The 14,231-nt window shown below is 36.0% G+C and overlaps 1 protein-coding gene across 1 annotated transcript; it reads left to right on the plus strand.

Annotated features, from left to right (window-relative positions):
- Positions 1 to 10,540: 10,540 nt before the first annotated feature.
- Positions 10,541 to 13,803, plus strand: LOC149817781 (DNA-directed RNA polymerase subunit 10-like protein). Its single transcript, XM_089984416.1, has 4 exons — positions 10,541 to 10,676; positions 11,027 to 11,085; positions 13,374 to 13,468; positions 13,551 to 13,803. Exons 1-4 carry the CDS (start codon positions 10,641 to 10,643, stop codon positions 13,574 to 13,576), a joined length of 216 nt encoding a protein of 71 aa, XP_089840542.1. The 5' UTR covers positions 10,541 to 10,640; the 3' UTR covers positions 13,577 to 13,803.
- The last annotated feature ends 428 nt before the right edge of the window (positions 13,804 to 14,231 follow it).

Genomic DNA, 14,231 nt, shown 5'->3' on the forward strand with positions numbered 1-14,231 from the left:
ATGTGTCAAGTATGTGATGTGGGTGTCGTGTGTGATTTTCAGCATACACAAGAATAAATAAAGCTATATACTACGACAATCAATAATATATCGGAAGCTAACTATCAAGTAACATCATTAGCCGAATTTAAATATGACATATACACAAACTTTATTGCATGCTAAAATTAAATATTCACATGTTACAAGTAACTGTAGATGTATAAATTTATAAATCTATCACTACCTACTCAGATGTGATACCTAAGATGATCTAATTCAAATGTTTATCTTTAATTATCTCGCGGGTACACGCGGGCCAAATCACCCGTAACAGAAGAGAACATTCAGGGGTTTATTATTCATGAATCTTTTATTAACCCGAACGGTCTAACCAAAACTGTAAATCCTAAGGGAGCGGCCAGTGACCGAGAGAACCTTCCAAAGGACAAAACAAAAACATGATGCATCCCTAACTACTGCAGAAGAACAAAGAGCTACCACCTATGACACATTGGTAGTCTAGGTCCCCCCTCCCCCCCCCCCCCCCCCTCCAACTCCGAGGACTGGGGACCAACAAGTCACTTTAGCTCGAAACAGTTAAACACATGTCCCCGGAGTTTTGTACCACCTACCCTCTCCAAGGTAAGCCCGAATATGAGTGGATTAATCTTTTCATTTATTTAAATTATCCAAAGTACATGGGCATTTCCCCAAACTACCTTCTACTATCATAGTAACAGGTCCCCAACCTTAATCATTTTACTAAGGCGTACACATTCCAAATTTTTTTCATATTAATTGCACAAACCCACTCAGAATGCTCTGATGCCTTTAAACCAGTCAAGCACAGAAGCCCCGGTACTTTTAAACCAGTCAGGCCACAAAATTTAAATTTAAGTTTCTCATCAGTGTTATGGTTATTACCCAAAGTGCTTCGGTACCTTTAAACCGTCAAGCACCGATGCCCCGGTACCTTTAAACCAGTCAGGCAGAAGATTATATTTCAATTTACCAGTGTAATTAATCTATAAATCTTGGCAACTCTTGTGCCAGCCTTGAACCGACCTGTAGGCTCGATTATGAGTTCATTCATTAACCCTTGTAGATGTGTTAGATTCCAAGGTGAGTCACCCAAAGGTAAGTGTAAAGTTATATATCGATATTTCTTTCATCAAGCATGTATCTATGATTACCCACTCTTGAACCCTACACTATATATATACATGAGTGGGACACATAAAGGCATCCCCTTGCATTTTAAATATTTGTATGTAACATTTTAGCATAGGTATAGTGTATGGTTATGTATGCAGTCTATGGTTATCAGCCAATAGTACTCTCAAAGAAAAGCAACATGAAATCAACTATCTTTGTCATTGACCTTATTGCAAAGTTAGTTTTTCCTCAAGGGACTCCCTACAGAAGTTAAAGTTTTTTGGGATTAAACTTAAAACATAAATTTATTTCGGTTATATACTTAACAGGAAAATCACAGTATCTCTGAGTATATGTACCAGAAATTTATTCTCATCCAATACATTCAGAACATAAAATTGCCAATTAAATAATGAATTTACACCATATGAAATTCCGTATAAACTAACATTGCAAAACAATAATATATAGTCTCAATCAAGTTCGCAGATTTGCAACACTTGACATGTTTTAATCACATCTCGTACAAACAATTCCTCAGGAATACACTCAGAACAAGCATATTAGATTGTGATCAGTTTACTTGATGCATTTAAATCTTTGAATTTACAATAAAATATTGATTAGTAGTTCATCAAGTTTCATCCAATAATCATCTTATCGATACACTTTCACAAAAGAATTTAAGCTATGTTAGGCGGTTCAATAAATTTCAGAATTCATACAGCTTAATAGGCATGTAAACAACCAGAGATATGCAACATAACAAGTAAAAACATCATAGACACAGTCAACATTTCAGAACCAACTGTATATCAAGTGTAAGTAGAAAAAGAAACCAATGATGTATTTTCAAAGCAAGATGTATTTTCAATCATTAACAATCAAGATATACTAGTGAAATAGCATGTATTAATACAGTTACTAGCATCAAATCTCACAATTCTCATAAACGAGTATGCTTATTACTAGTGGAACCAAGACCACTGACAAAATTAAAATTTCAGGTCAACTTCGCTGCAAATATGTGGCCAAAGGTATGAATCTGAATAATCGGTTGCATGAGTAAACCAGAAACAAGACTTCTTTTTATACTCGACATACAATATACTTTTTGTTTTATTTAGTGAGTTCAACACTTCCTACTTCAAGCATTAAAGCACCTCTAAACGTTCTGTACATGTTTTTATGCTATCACAAATCAACATGTGCTAACCCATAATTTGAAACACACGATAATTTGAGTATTAAAATTTAGAACATGCAATAATTTAGGTATGGGAATATACTCAGGACATGAAATAATCTGAACATTAAAAAGTTAGCACCTGCGATAGTTTAAGCAAGGATATTAATCAGAACATGTGATTACAATTTCAGAACATCTGGTATAGTTGGCATGAAAAATAATCAGACCATGCTATAATTTGTATATTAACATGATAGCACCTAAACATACTCAGACATCGGTTAAGCAAATGTATATTTAAAAGAAATACACGACACTTATGCAGGTTTACTATGAACATCAAAAGAATCTCAACAGATTACAACACCAATTTCTTTTTTCATGCTGAGATCATGATAGCCGAACTCGAAACCCCCTTATCAGAAATCAAACTCCCTTAGCAAAAGTAGAAAATAAACCCTTAACCGAAAATAAACCCCTTTTTTTATCATGGCAATCGGAACCCCATCAAACTTCTACGTTCAAGTTTTCGAAATCCCCAAATTCTAAGGTTTGGGGATTCCCGACACCATGAGTCTGAAAATCTTCTTGTTTCCAGTAGGGATTCTCGTCTCCCACACACACACCCAAGCATACGGTATAACCATAAAAAATAAAATAGTAAACCTACCTCGATTAAGCTTTTTCCCCTCTTTGCTGAATTCCACTATCGTCGTGCGCTCCTTTCACCAGTCGAGTGAGAGGGAAATATAACTAATGAAAACGGAAGAGAAGAAGAAGGAGAAGCGATGGGAGAGAAGTAGGGGAAGGGAGACAAAGAGTGCGAGAGGAGAAAAAAGAGACGAGTGAGAGGAAGAGAGGTGTGGGAGGGGTGTAAATAGGGAGGGTGACCCCCAGAAAGGAAGGAGGAGATGGGTATCCCCCCTTCTACTCCGGTGGTTGCGCACCGCCCCCTCCCATCGCTTTGGGTTTGCGTCAGAACCCTAACAGCTTTTATCGGGCAAGCCATGTAGCGGCCCTGCCCTTTTAACTTAACTCGGTTTTTTTTTGTTTTTTTCACTGCTTACCTTAATACACGGGCGTAGTCTGGGTCCGGATCAGAGACCCAAGATCCAACCGTGTGTTGGATCCGTGTCTCTCAAGCGATGTGGATCTATGACAGCTTTGCGGAGTGGATCCGAAGGTCGGATCCAAATAGATCTAACTATGGATCCATGCGATATGTTTATTTTATGTTATATATATACTATTATACATATATATATATGGTTCCTTATTCGACTTATCCGGATCCGTTCGTGGATCCGAATCTCTTTCTTAGACGTTATCGTATTATATTCTTAATACATTTGGTTTATTCTTCGATACGGTCTTGTGGGTCTTTCATAGGTTAATATGGATCCATATACGTTATTCAAAAATTGACACAACTTATTATGGGTATAGGATCCATTGTGCTTCGTAAATCCCTTTAATAAATCCGGATTCAGGAATCCAAAGTTTTGATCATTCTCTGATTTGGAACTATGGATCCAACTAAATGTACATTGATCCTTATGGTTTTGATACAAGGATCCAGATTAATATTGAAGTTTCAATGTCGAAGATCCAAATGAAATATTGTGGATCCGAACATCGCCTTAAGCTATACCAGTTCCCACGAAAGCGTTGTAGAAATTTTCTCATTAAAATTTTGATTTACTTCAAGGAACCAATCTATTATTAAATATTCAATTTAAGGTTCACGATCCGATATCTAAGATCTGAATGGAATATCAGAGTTCTGAACAAAATATTAGGGATTCAACATTGAAGATCCAAATAGGATATCCAAGATCCAATTACGAATAAACAATTAAAACAACAAAAATAATCTCATACCAGATTACGACCTAAATTTCAAGTTTATTTATCTTATAAAATTCATGGGTATTACAGATGATCTTTATCGTAAAATAAAAGATTTTACCAAGGAGCGGGAGAAGTCATTCGAGCGAAGTCAATGTGTTTTTCAAGGAATGCGTAGAACACTTCCTTATGACTCTGGTGATAAATTTGAGTTAGAATGGGATAAGAAAATGAGGTTTTTGCAAAGTCAATTGTTCGTTGAACAAACTTGGATGGCAAGGATAAAATCTAGACTTTGTAAATTGGAGTTAGAGGAAGACTATCATCACAGACTTGATATGCCCTAATATTGAAGGTTTGATTCCATTCGGGGTCTGACCCACATCGATATTCTTACTCGTGTTGTCAGTTGGATTTTCCTAGAAGATCCAGTCGGGAGCCTAGAACTCAAAATATAAAGTTCAACTATGCAAACTCTTCACATAGAGAATGGAGGTGTGACCCTCGTAAGCCCGTCTCAGCCTTTAGTCCCCGACCCAATCCCACCTCATTTGAATTCGTTAATGCTAAGGTTCGGTTTGAGGAAACCTCGTACGTGAGTTGCAAGGATGAAGAAAATCTCTTTTCGTATGACTTAGAACCTCAAAAAATTGAAGAAGGCATAGGCGAGAGTAGCGATGTCAAAATTAATTCAAATTTCAAAACAGAGTCCAAGTGCGAAGAAATCAATCGCACTCAAGTCCATTTCACAAAGGATCCTTCTGAGGAGCCTTTTCATAAAATTATCAGTGACCCAATATTTGATGAGGAATCTATCCTCGATGTAGCGTTTGATGCGTTGTGTGATGAAGTTGATAAAATCGAGAAGGAACCCTCACTTGAATTTGAGGATATTCCTATGAATGCGTTCATTACTGATCCAATCTATGAAAGCATGTATGAAGAGATGCCCCCACATCTTATCATTTTGGGAAGTATCACCTCTAGAAGACCCCTATGTCAGTCTTGACGATCCGGTCTTCAAGAAATTTTATGAACCCATGGACGTTACGGTTTTGCCTCTAGTCGTATTTGACATGATTGTCGACATTGTTCCGACAAGTCTCATTAGTACATCCATTATCGAGTCAATTGTCAAAAGTAAACATGTGGATTCTATTGATGAAGATCAACAAGTCATATGTGTCAATGAGCGCTTAGATGTTGACACTCCTCCTGTGGGGTTGTTCAAGCATTTAGAGTCACATGTTAGTCTTGACACATTAGGACGAGAATGCTTGAAAGTCTCAAATCTTGTTTGTAGCCATCTAGAATTTATGGATAATTGTGATTATGCTGCATTGGTCAATTACAATAATAAGTTTGAATTTCTGCTTCAGTGTGCTGCTTGCGAATTACAAAGATGCCCGCATTGGTCTCCCAACAGTTCTATGGTCCAAATGACCAAAGAGCCCCTTTACAATATGAAAAAAGATAGGGAAATAAATATAAATAAAAAGTACAAATTTGTCCCTAGTGGACAACAATTATTACAATAAATAAAAAAACAAAAATGTCCCTACAAGACATTACCTATTATAATATATATATATATATATATATATATATATATATATATATATATATATATATATATATATATTAACATTCTTTCAAACTTATGGTGAAATTACAAAAGTTTGTTAATGAGAAAAATAAAACAAGGTATAAGAAGAGCTTTAGTGAAAAAATCTGCAAGCTGGTACTCCAAAGTAACATACAACAACTCAACAGTTCCTCTCAGATATTCGTCATGTACATAATGACAATCCGTCTAAATGTATTTGGTTCACTCATGGAAGATGTGGTTTCTTGCAATGTAGATTGCACTCTTATTATCACCACATCTTTAAAGGTTTTGAGAAGATTACTCTCATATCTTTACGAAGACTTCTCAGTCAGACAAGCTCTATTGTTGTCATAATCAATGCACAACTTGAGTTGAGGACAAACACTTTTTGTTGCTTCTTGGATCTCCACGAAATTAAAGAATCTCTTAAGAAAACACAAAAACCTATAGTTAAGATTCTATCATTAGTATTTTTCTCCCAGTGAACATCAGTATAAGCAAAAAAATCCAAAAAGGAGGATAAAGATAAGAAAATCCTCTTGCTTATTGAATTCTTAATGTATCTAATCATCCTTAACACAGTTGGAGGAGCACGTTGGAATTGACGAACTGCATGAACCGCATAGGCTATGTGAGTACAAATAGGTGAGGGATCCGATCAGTTGCTTATATGGTGTAGGATCTTCAAGAAGTGTCGTAACACGCCAAAATTTTAATCCAAAATTTTGGCCAGTTTTTTTTAATGCACAATTTAATGTAAGGTCTCGTCTATAATATTGTCATAACCGAACTAAGCTCTAAGAAGTCAGTTTGTGCGCAAGCGCTACCGTTTAATAGCCACTTAGAACCATGTTTGAGAAAATGACGACCAAAGACAAATGCATAAGGCATTACTCTATTGAACTAAGTTCTAGAGAGTCAACTTGTACGCAAACGCTAGTGTTTAATAGATCAATAGAAGTTAGTTCGAGAAAGAGACTACTAAATACAAAACATCAAAAATACAATGAAATAATTCTAATTGGCCTTTGGTTACAAATCTTGTGCGGGTCACAGTTATTTTCAACCTCATAGAACTGGATCTTAATCCCTTAGACTTGGGTCCACGTCCACTTTCATAATTTTGTTCTATTAAAAAGAATTTGAATCTAAAACATAACATATGATCCATAATCGGAATCTCAAACCATTCATATAAGTAAACAAACTATCTAATTCAAATTAAAAATGTAAGTCTTAAATCATCAACTTAAAATAAACTATTTATGACTTAGGAAAAATCTAAGTCTTGTGTTTCCCCAAGATTCTAAAGAAAGTGTGGTTCATCAACTTAAAATAAACTGTTTAAGACTTAGGAAAGATCTAAGTCATGTGTTTCCTCGATATCCTAAACAAAGTGTGGTTCTTGGCTCCTCCGTCGCATCCCGCCATCATTCGTAATGCCATTACTCATCACCTAAATGATTTATATAGGGTGGTAGGTACAATAACAATGTAAGTTGTATAGAACTTAAGCATACATAACCCTTAATCATTCAGGATAATACATCAATTGCATAATCATAATATACAAATATCAATTGCATGCTTTCAATATACAAACTCAACATAAGCATGATATAATAGTTTCCACCAAAACTATTTCATAATCACATCAAAAGCTATCTTACCTTGCCATCTCATATCATGCATCATCATACCATTATTCATAATTATGTATTGCATAATTAGGGCATGTTTTCACTACAAGATAATTGTGAATACAAGGTCTTTGTTTCTCTTGCTTAACACTCTCATCGAGTACTCGTGGCACACCCTGAGACAAAAGAGACCAGAACAAACATTTATTATGCTATGTTATTTCATTTTCCGTGTATCTAACAACCAAGAGGGCGGTCCGCGACTGGAGGAATCCTGCTAGACATTCAACAATTAGGATGCACATTGAACTTGTATACAAGGTGTGGATCTACCACCTAGGACACATCCGTGGTCCGGTGTCCTATACCCTCAAGGACCGGAGAACAGGTGAGATGCCTCGCTCTCACAAAATATCAAAAAGAGGTTACACATGGGGGTTGTACCACCTATCTTCCCCAAGGTAAGTTTGAAAATGAATGAGGCTCATTATTATAGGTCAATTTATATTACATGTGCATTATCTCTTTAGGCATTTCAAGGCTAAAATAGCCTAAGTAACCTTCCAGGGCAATCTATTATTCATGTCCTTAGGTTTGATTTGACTCCAACCCATTCATGGAAGATTTGGCACCTTCGGCTCATATGAGCATATCGCCTGTGAGGGCGATCATCAAATTATGTGTGCATGTATTTATTTTTTCATAACTTAGTGCATTTATCGCACCCCATGATTTCTTATTAACCCATTGCTTGTTCTAGAGCGAACAACGTACATGCATGCTTTCCCATGCCATACAGTACGGTAATATCACATGCCACACGTAAATGTGTAAAACTGCACCACATTGATTCTTTTGAACCCAAGTTCATTTACGAGCATTGTACATGCATGTTTTTCTATGCTTTAGAGTACAATAATTATATGTCATACATACATACTTGCAAAACTGCACCACATTGGTTCCTTTGAACCCAAGCTCATTTAAGAGCATTGTACATGCATGCCTTTTTATGCCTTACAATACAATATAATTATATGCCATATATGCATATGTGCAACACTGCACCATATTGGTTCCTTCGAACCTGAGCTCATCCAGAAGCATAACGTGTACATGCATGCATTTCATGCCTTATAACACTATCATGTTGCATAAAAACATCATGCTTAACATCAAGAATCATTCCAATATCATGACAATCATATACAACATGCTTAACATGTATTCATCACAAGCATGACATTTAAACACATTCACTATATTCATAAACAGTATTAACATAAGAATACATATTTGATTTTTCATGAACCTATTATATGGATCGGTTGATCATTCCAAAAGATACCTTTTGTTGCAATGTACAAAACTTGGATTTTTTTTTTCATGAAAGGCTAGGTCATCCTAGCATATCTAAATTACCTCATGTACAACATTTGAAATTTTTTTGTAATGAAGATTTTCATTCTACTAATTGTATTCTTGGCAAAATGAAAGTCCGTCCATTTGCAAAAAAGAGTTTTTCTTCATCTAAACCTCTTAAATTATTGCACTCGAATGTTTGGGGTCCAACTCTTGTTGCCTCTAAAGGTGGTTATGATTATTATGTAATATTCGTGAATGACTTTTCTAGATATACTTGATTTACTTTCTTAGGCACAAATATAAAGTTTTTAAAATCTTTAAAAAATTTTATGACCTCATTAAGAATCAATTCAAAACCATCATATCTATTTTTTGCACGGATTCAAGGAAAAATTTATGTCAAAAGATTTCAAAGAATATTTGGAAACCAATGCCATTTTTTTATCGTGTCAATACTATTAAGATGGATGTACTTTCCTATGTATATACGTATGTACATGTACAGATATAAATATATATAATATATATCCCCATATATATATTATATATAATATGTATGTATATATAATATATACGTATATAGGTATGTTTTAGTTGCTTTCCTTTTGTAATGATATGGGTCAAAATGTTGAGAATGATGGTGATTACTCATCCATATGGGGGAATGTTGGGTGGGTATTAAGATGTTTGTCAGGTTTTATAACTTTGGGTAAATTTCTGATAGAGTCCCACATTTGAACTGAAATTTCATATCATTTCCACATTTTCTGAAATCGCTGACATGGAATGGACACACAAAGAGCTTGGGTTAACCTCTGTGGGACACAACTAGGGGTGGGCAAGGGGTCGGACACCCGATGAGCCAAGCTGACTCAGCCCGTCATGGGCCGGGTTTATGTCAAGGTTTTAGACTTGGGCCTGTCAGGTTGAAACCCCGGGCGTTATATACGTGGGCTGGGTCTTGATCGGTCCACGGGCTATCAAACTGGCCCGACGAACATAAATTATTTATTAATTTTTAATAATATAAAATTTTAAAATTTAATTAATTGTATAACTTGGTAACTATTATTATTTACTTAATTAGTTACATTAATTTTATGAAAACTATAAAGATAATTGGTTGAGTACATGAGAACTTGTTAATTATTTATTATTTACTTAATTAGTTTCACCAATTAATTGAGATTGGACTGGGCCCGTCAGCTTCACGGGTCATGGGCTGCTCTTCAAACCTGAGATCCGAGCCCATTAAGAACCAGGCCAAAGCCTGACCCATTAGTAAATGGGTTGGGTCGCACTTAAAGCCTGAGCCAGGCCAGCCCGATGCCCACCCCTAGACACAACGTTCAACCTTCGTAAATGTTATGAACTTAAGGTCTACCATCCACCTGCATGTCTGTTTTAGAAACTTACAAGTGATTGAAACGGATCAAACCTAGGTCCAAAACAAATTTACTCATAGTCAGTTTTTCATAAGATTTGGGCCATTTAGCCAAAGGTGGGTCAGTTATAGGATAAATATATTTAGAGTAAACCGACCCATTTTTCACAAGAAAATCAACAGGTATAAGTTCTTCGTAGTGGGTCCCACATTACAGGGTCTCATTTTCTAACCGAATTCAGTGAAATCTGACGATGTTATAGTTTTAAACTCGAACCAATATATAAACACTGAATCCAAAATTGGACCTAACCCATGTTTAACCAATATATTTGGACTTAGTTAGTCGAGCAATATGTTTGGGTGTCAATAGGTTTGATTGGGATCGACCCACATCGATTTGCTGAATAAACCCTTGCCTACCTCGGACCGGAGAGAGAGAGAGAGAGAGAGGGGGATTAGGGCAAGATGATCATTCCCGTTCGATGTTTCACCTGCGGGAAGGTACTCTCTCTCTCTCTCTCTCTGTATGTGTTAATACAGGGCTTCGTTCGTACTAATCTTCTAGGGTTTCAAATAGAGTATGTGACGATAATAGCAAGGGTAAACTTAATTCGGGGAAACGGGAAAATGAATTGATTTTCTTCTTCTTCTTCTTCTTCTTCTTCTCTCTCTCTCCTTCTTCTCTCTCTCTCAAACCAGGATGTGATGATTGATTGTAACATCGACGTTTCTTTGCTTTTTTGGCATTCTTTTGTTGAGAAATTAGTGTTTTCTTGGTCCGTACTTTTGAATGTTTGATACGATTTTCAGTGAGTTCGTGTTGGTTCTTTATCTTCTTCTTCTGGGTGTAGGTGATTGGTAACAAGTGGGATACGTATCTGGACCTTCTCCAGGCGGACTATACCGAAGGGTATGGAGTCCGTTATTTTTTTATTTATCTCTTTTTCCTTTTATTTGCTTTGGTTCGTAATCGTTGTTTGAATTTTTCTTTTTTCTTTTTTTTTGCAGTACCTGTGATTCTTTCACCCGATGAGTCTTTAGATGATTGTTGGGGGGTTTGGCGATTTAATAATTTACTTTTATTTTTAATCTAGTAGTAATTTTGTGATTTGGGGATTAAGGTAGATTTGATGGATGAATCGTTGTTGCTTTATTTGATTGGGTAATTAATTTATAACAATTAATCCTGAATTACAGAATTGAAGGTAGACTTCAGATATGCCCCACAACCCAGTCTCCTCTCTCTTAAAAAAATACCTACTGTGATTTTCTTTTTCTTTTTTTTATGTCTGGAGCATATTTACATACATATAAAAGCCTGGTGAATCTTCTCAATGATCCAGAAAGAACCCAAAATTCTTCTTAGGCTAAGAACTTCAGAGAGAGATAGGTTAATGAACTAATCACGGCTTGGATTCGGCTTAGCCTTTCTGTAGTTTTTTTTATACTAGCATGTGCATGAATGCCCAAAAGATCCTAGTTCCCTACATTTCTGACGTATGATCTTGTTGCGATCTCCTTCAGCCGTATCATGCATTGATTTTTTAAAATCTATGTGTTGTTAAGTACTTAATCCTTGCAAGATGATGTGGGCATCGTGACTTGTTTGAACAATTGATGAACATGACAGATCATGAAAACCGTGTTAGTGAGTACTTCACTGGTAATGAATCATCGTGCTGTAATGCTTCATATCTAGGCAGTCCTTACTCTCTCTGATTTTATAAGTGAGCGTTGAATCAAGTAATGTTTATGATGACATACCAGATCAGAGTTTAGATCACATGACTATCGAGGTGACCATAACATCATTGTGGCTGAATGCCATGTTTCTTTTCATTTCAACGGTGTTCCATCTTTGCTTTCACTGCAGGAGTACAGAGATTAAAAGATGATATAACAATGGATTCACTTATAAGCTTATTTTTCCAAGAGATAGTAGGAAAGGACTTTGTTGACCAATATTTAGGAGTTCTGTTCCTTATTTTATCTGGAACACAGTACATGTTCAAAGCTAAATGGAATCGGCTCTCAGTTCCAATATCCCTACATGCTATTTATTTTGTAATCAAATTGATTGTCCTTGGATGTATTAGCAGTTACTCAAAGTAGATATTTGAATTATTCTGGACTGGACCATATATCTGCAAAAGGGTTGTGTCTTACTGATTGGTCCTAAGTAATTCAGCCATCAACTTCTTAATGTTCGATCCATTTTTATCTTTTCCCTAGCATGTGGCACTGTATGTAAAGCTTTTTGGGTGCCTATAGACTGTATTCAATGCAATATTTTTAAGGCGACAGCTCAATTCCGACCATGGTTGTAATTCTGATTAATCTTGTTAGATGCTTCATATAGCTGCTGTCATCTCTGTGATGAGACTTTAATTGGTGCAACACTCAGGTTCATTGTACCTATTTCTTTTGTTTCCCTTCATTCCAGATCGGTCCATGTTGTGGAAGCTTATCGTCATATTAACCAATCTTCTCTCTCTCTCTCTCTCTCTCTCTCTCTCTATATATATATATATATATATATATATATATATATATATATGGTACAAACGATTCTCCCTACAATCTAGTTTGAATCTCACAGTGAGTTGTTTTGACACAATCTAACCTCATAGATGTGCTCAGCATGCTCTTTAATAGGAGTCAACACTATGTTGACAATACACACACACACACGTGTGGAGCTTGTTTTTGGAAAGCTACCAAGTAGTATGAAGGAAAAGTGGCACTTGAGACTTCATATTACTGAAACTCTCTTTCCTTTAAGAACGTCCAGAACACCTACTCATTGTTTGCAGCATGAAGAGATGCGAACTTATGCTGAAAACACATTCATAACTGATTTTGTTTCCACTGTCACAGAGACATGATCAGTACATGCATCTCCGAATGATCTGTTATTACAAAATAGGAGTTGCCAGATCTAGTACTTTTAACTGTACGGTAGTATTCATTTTACATGATTCTTGGTTATACTTGTTATTTAATGCGGTGTGCTAATGAGGTAACGGGTACTTCCTCTGTGATCCCATGGATGTTCTGGTTGGCCATGCATTGACTAATTAAGGCTTAATTCCTTAAGTTTGCAGCCGGATATTTGTTCAGAAACTTTTGAGATTTTGTTGTCAATGAATGCTTACTTGTCTTAGGTAGGTGTGCCAACTTATTGGGTGTGGTTTTCAGGGATGCTCTTGATGCACTAGGCTTGGTTCGCTACTGTTGCAGGCGCATGCTAATGACTCATGTAGACCTCATTGAGAAGCTCCTGAACTATAACAGTAATCTCTCTCTCTCTTTCTGCTCATGCTCATTCATCGGTCAATCTTTTGATTTGCACTGACATGTGGGTTTGTACTACAGCACTGGAGAAGAGCGAGCCTGTTTAGTTTTCTTCTGTGGAGAACATGATGCCTAAGCTAATGAGACAATGCTGGAAGGAAACATGGTGTGTGGCCGTGTGTAGATGATTAGTCTGCGTACATTAACAGAAAACTCTGCGTTTTGGTCTTGATATAGAAACCATGTAGTGAAGAGTAGGTCTTGTAGTGTGTGGCTTTGTAGACTGATTTCCATGAGTTAAGTAATTTGTGTGCGCTATATGTTAGAAACCATTGTTGCAAATCTCGCTCATGGGATTTCTGGGCAAGCGAAAATCGTGCAAGAAAGGAAAAAAAAAAGGAGAAATATCAGAAAATTGCTTTTCATTTGCAATTTAAAACTATAAGAAAATACGAAATTAGAAAATTAGCAGAAGTTAATATCACATATAAATAATGAGTTGTCCTGTAATTTCATGAGGGTTTTCAAACCCTTTCAATCTCTCGTGATAAAAAATCCGTATAAATTCAACGACTGATAAAAATCTAAAGAAATTCAATGAATATTATATGTTAGAAAAGGCTACTTGTATAATAAAAACATTAAGGAAAACAGTAGAGTACAATTAATAGATGTCATTATTCCTTCTAATTTAACAGGCTATTTGTGCTGGGATGCCATCATTCCTTATAATTTAGCAGGCCATTTGCGGTGGGTACTTGA

The sequence above is a fragment of the Nuphar pumila genome, chromosome 13 (genome assembly GCF_984573655.1).
Source record: "Nuphar pumila chromosome 13, dmNupPumi1.hap1.1, whole genome shotgun sequence".
NCBI classification, from domain to species: domain Eukaryota; kingdom Viridiplantae; phylum Streptophyta; class Magnoliopsida; order Nymphaeales; family Nymphaeaceae; genus Nuphar; species Nuphar pumila.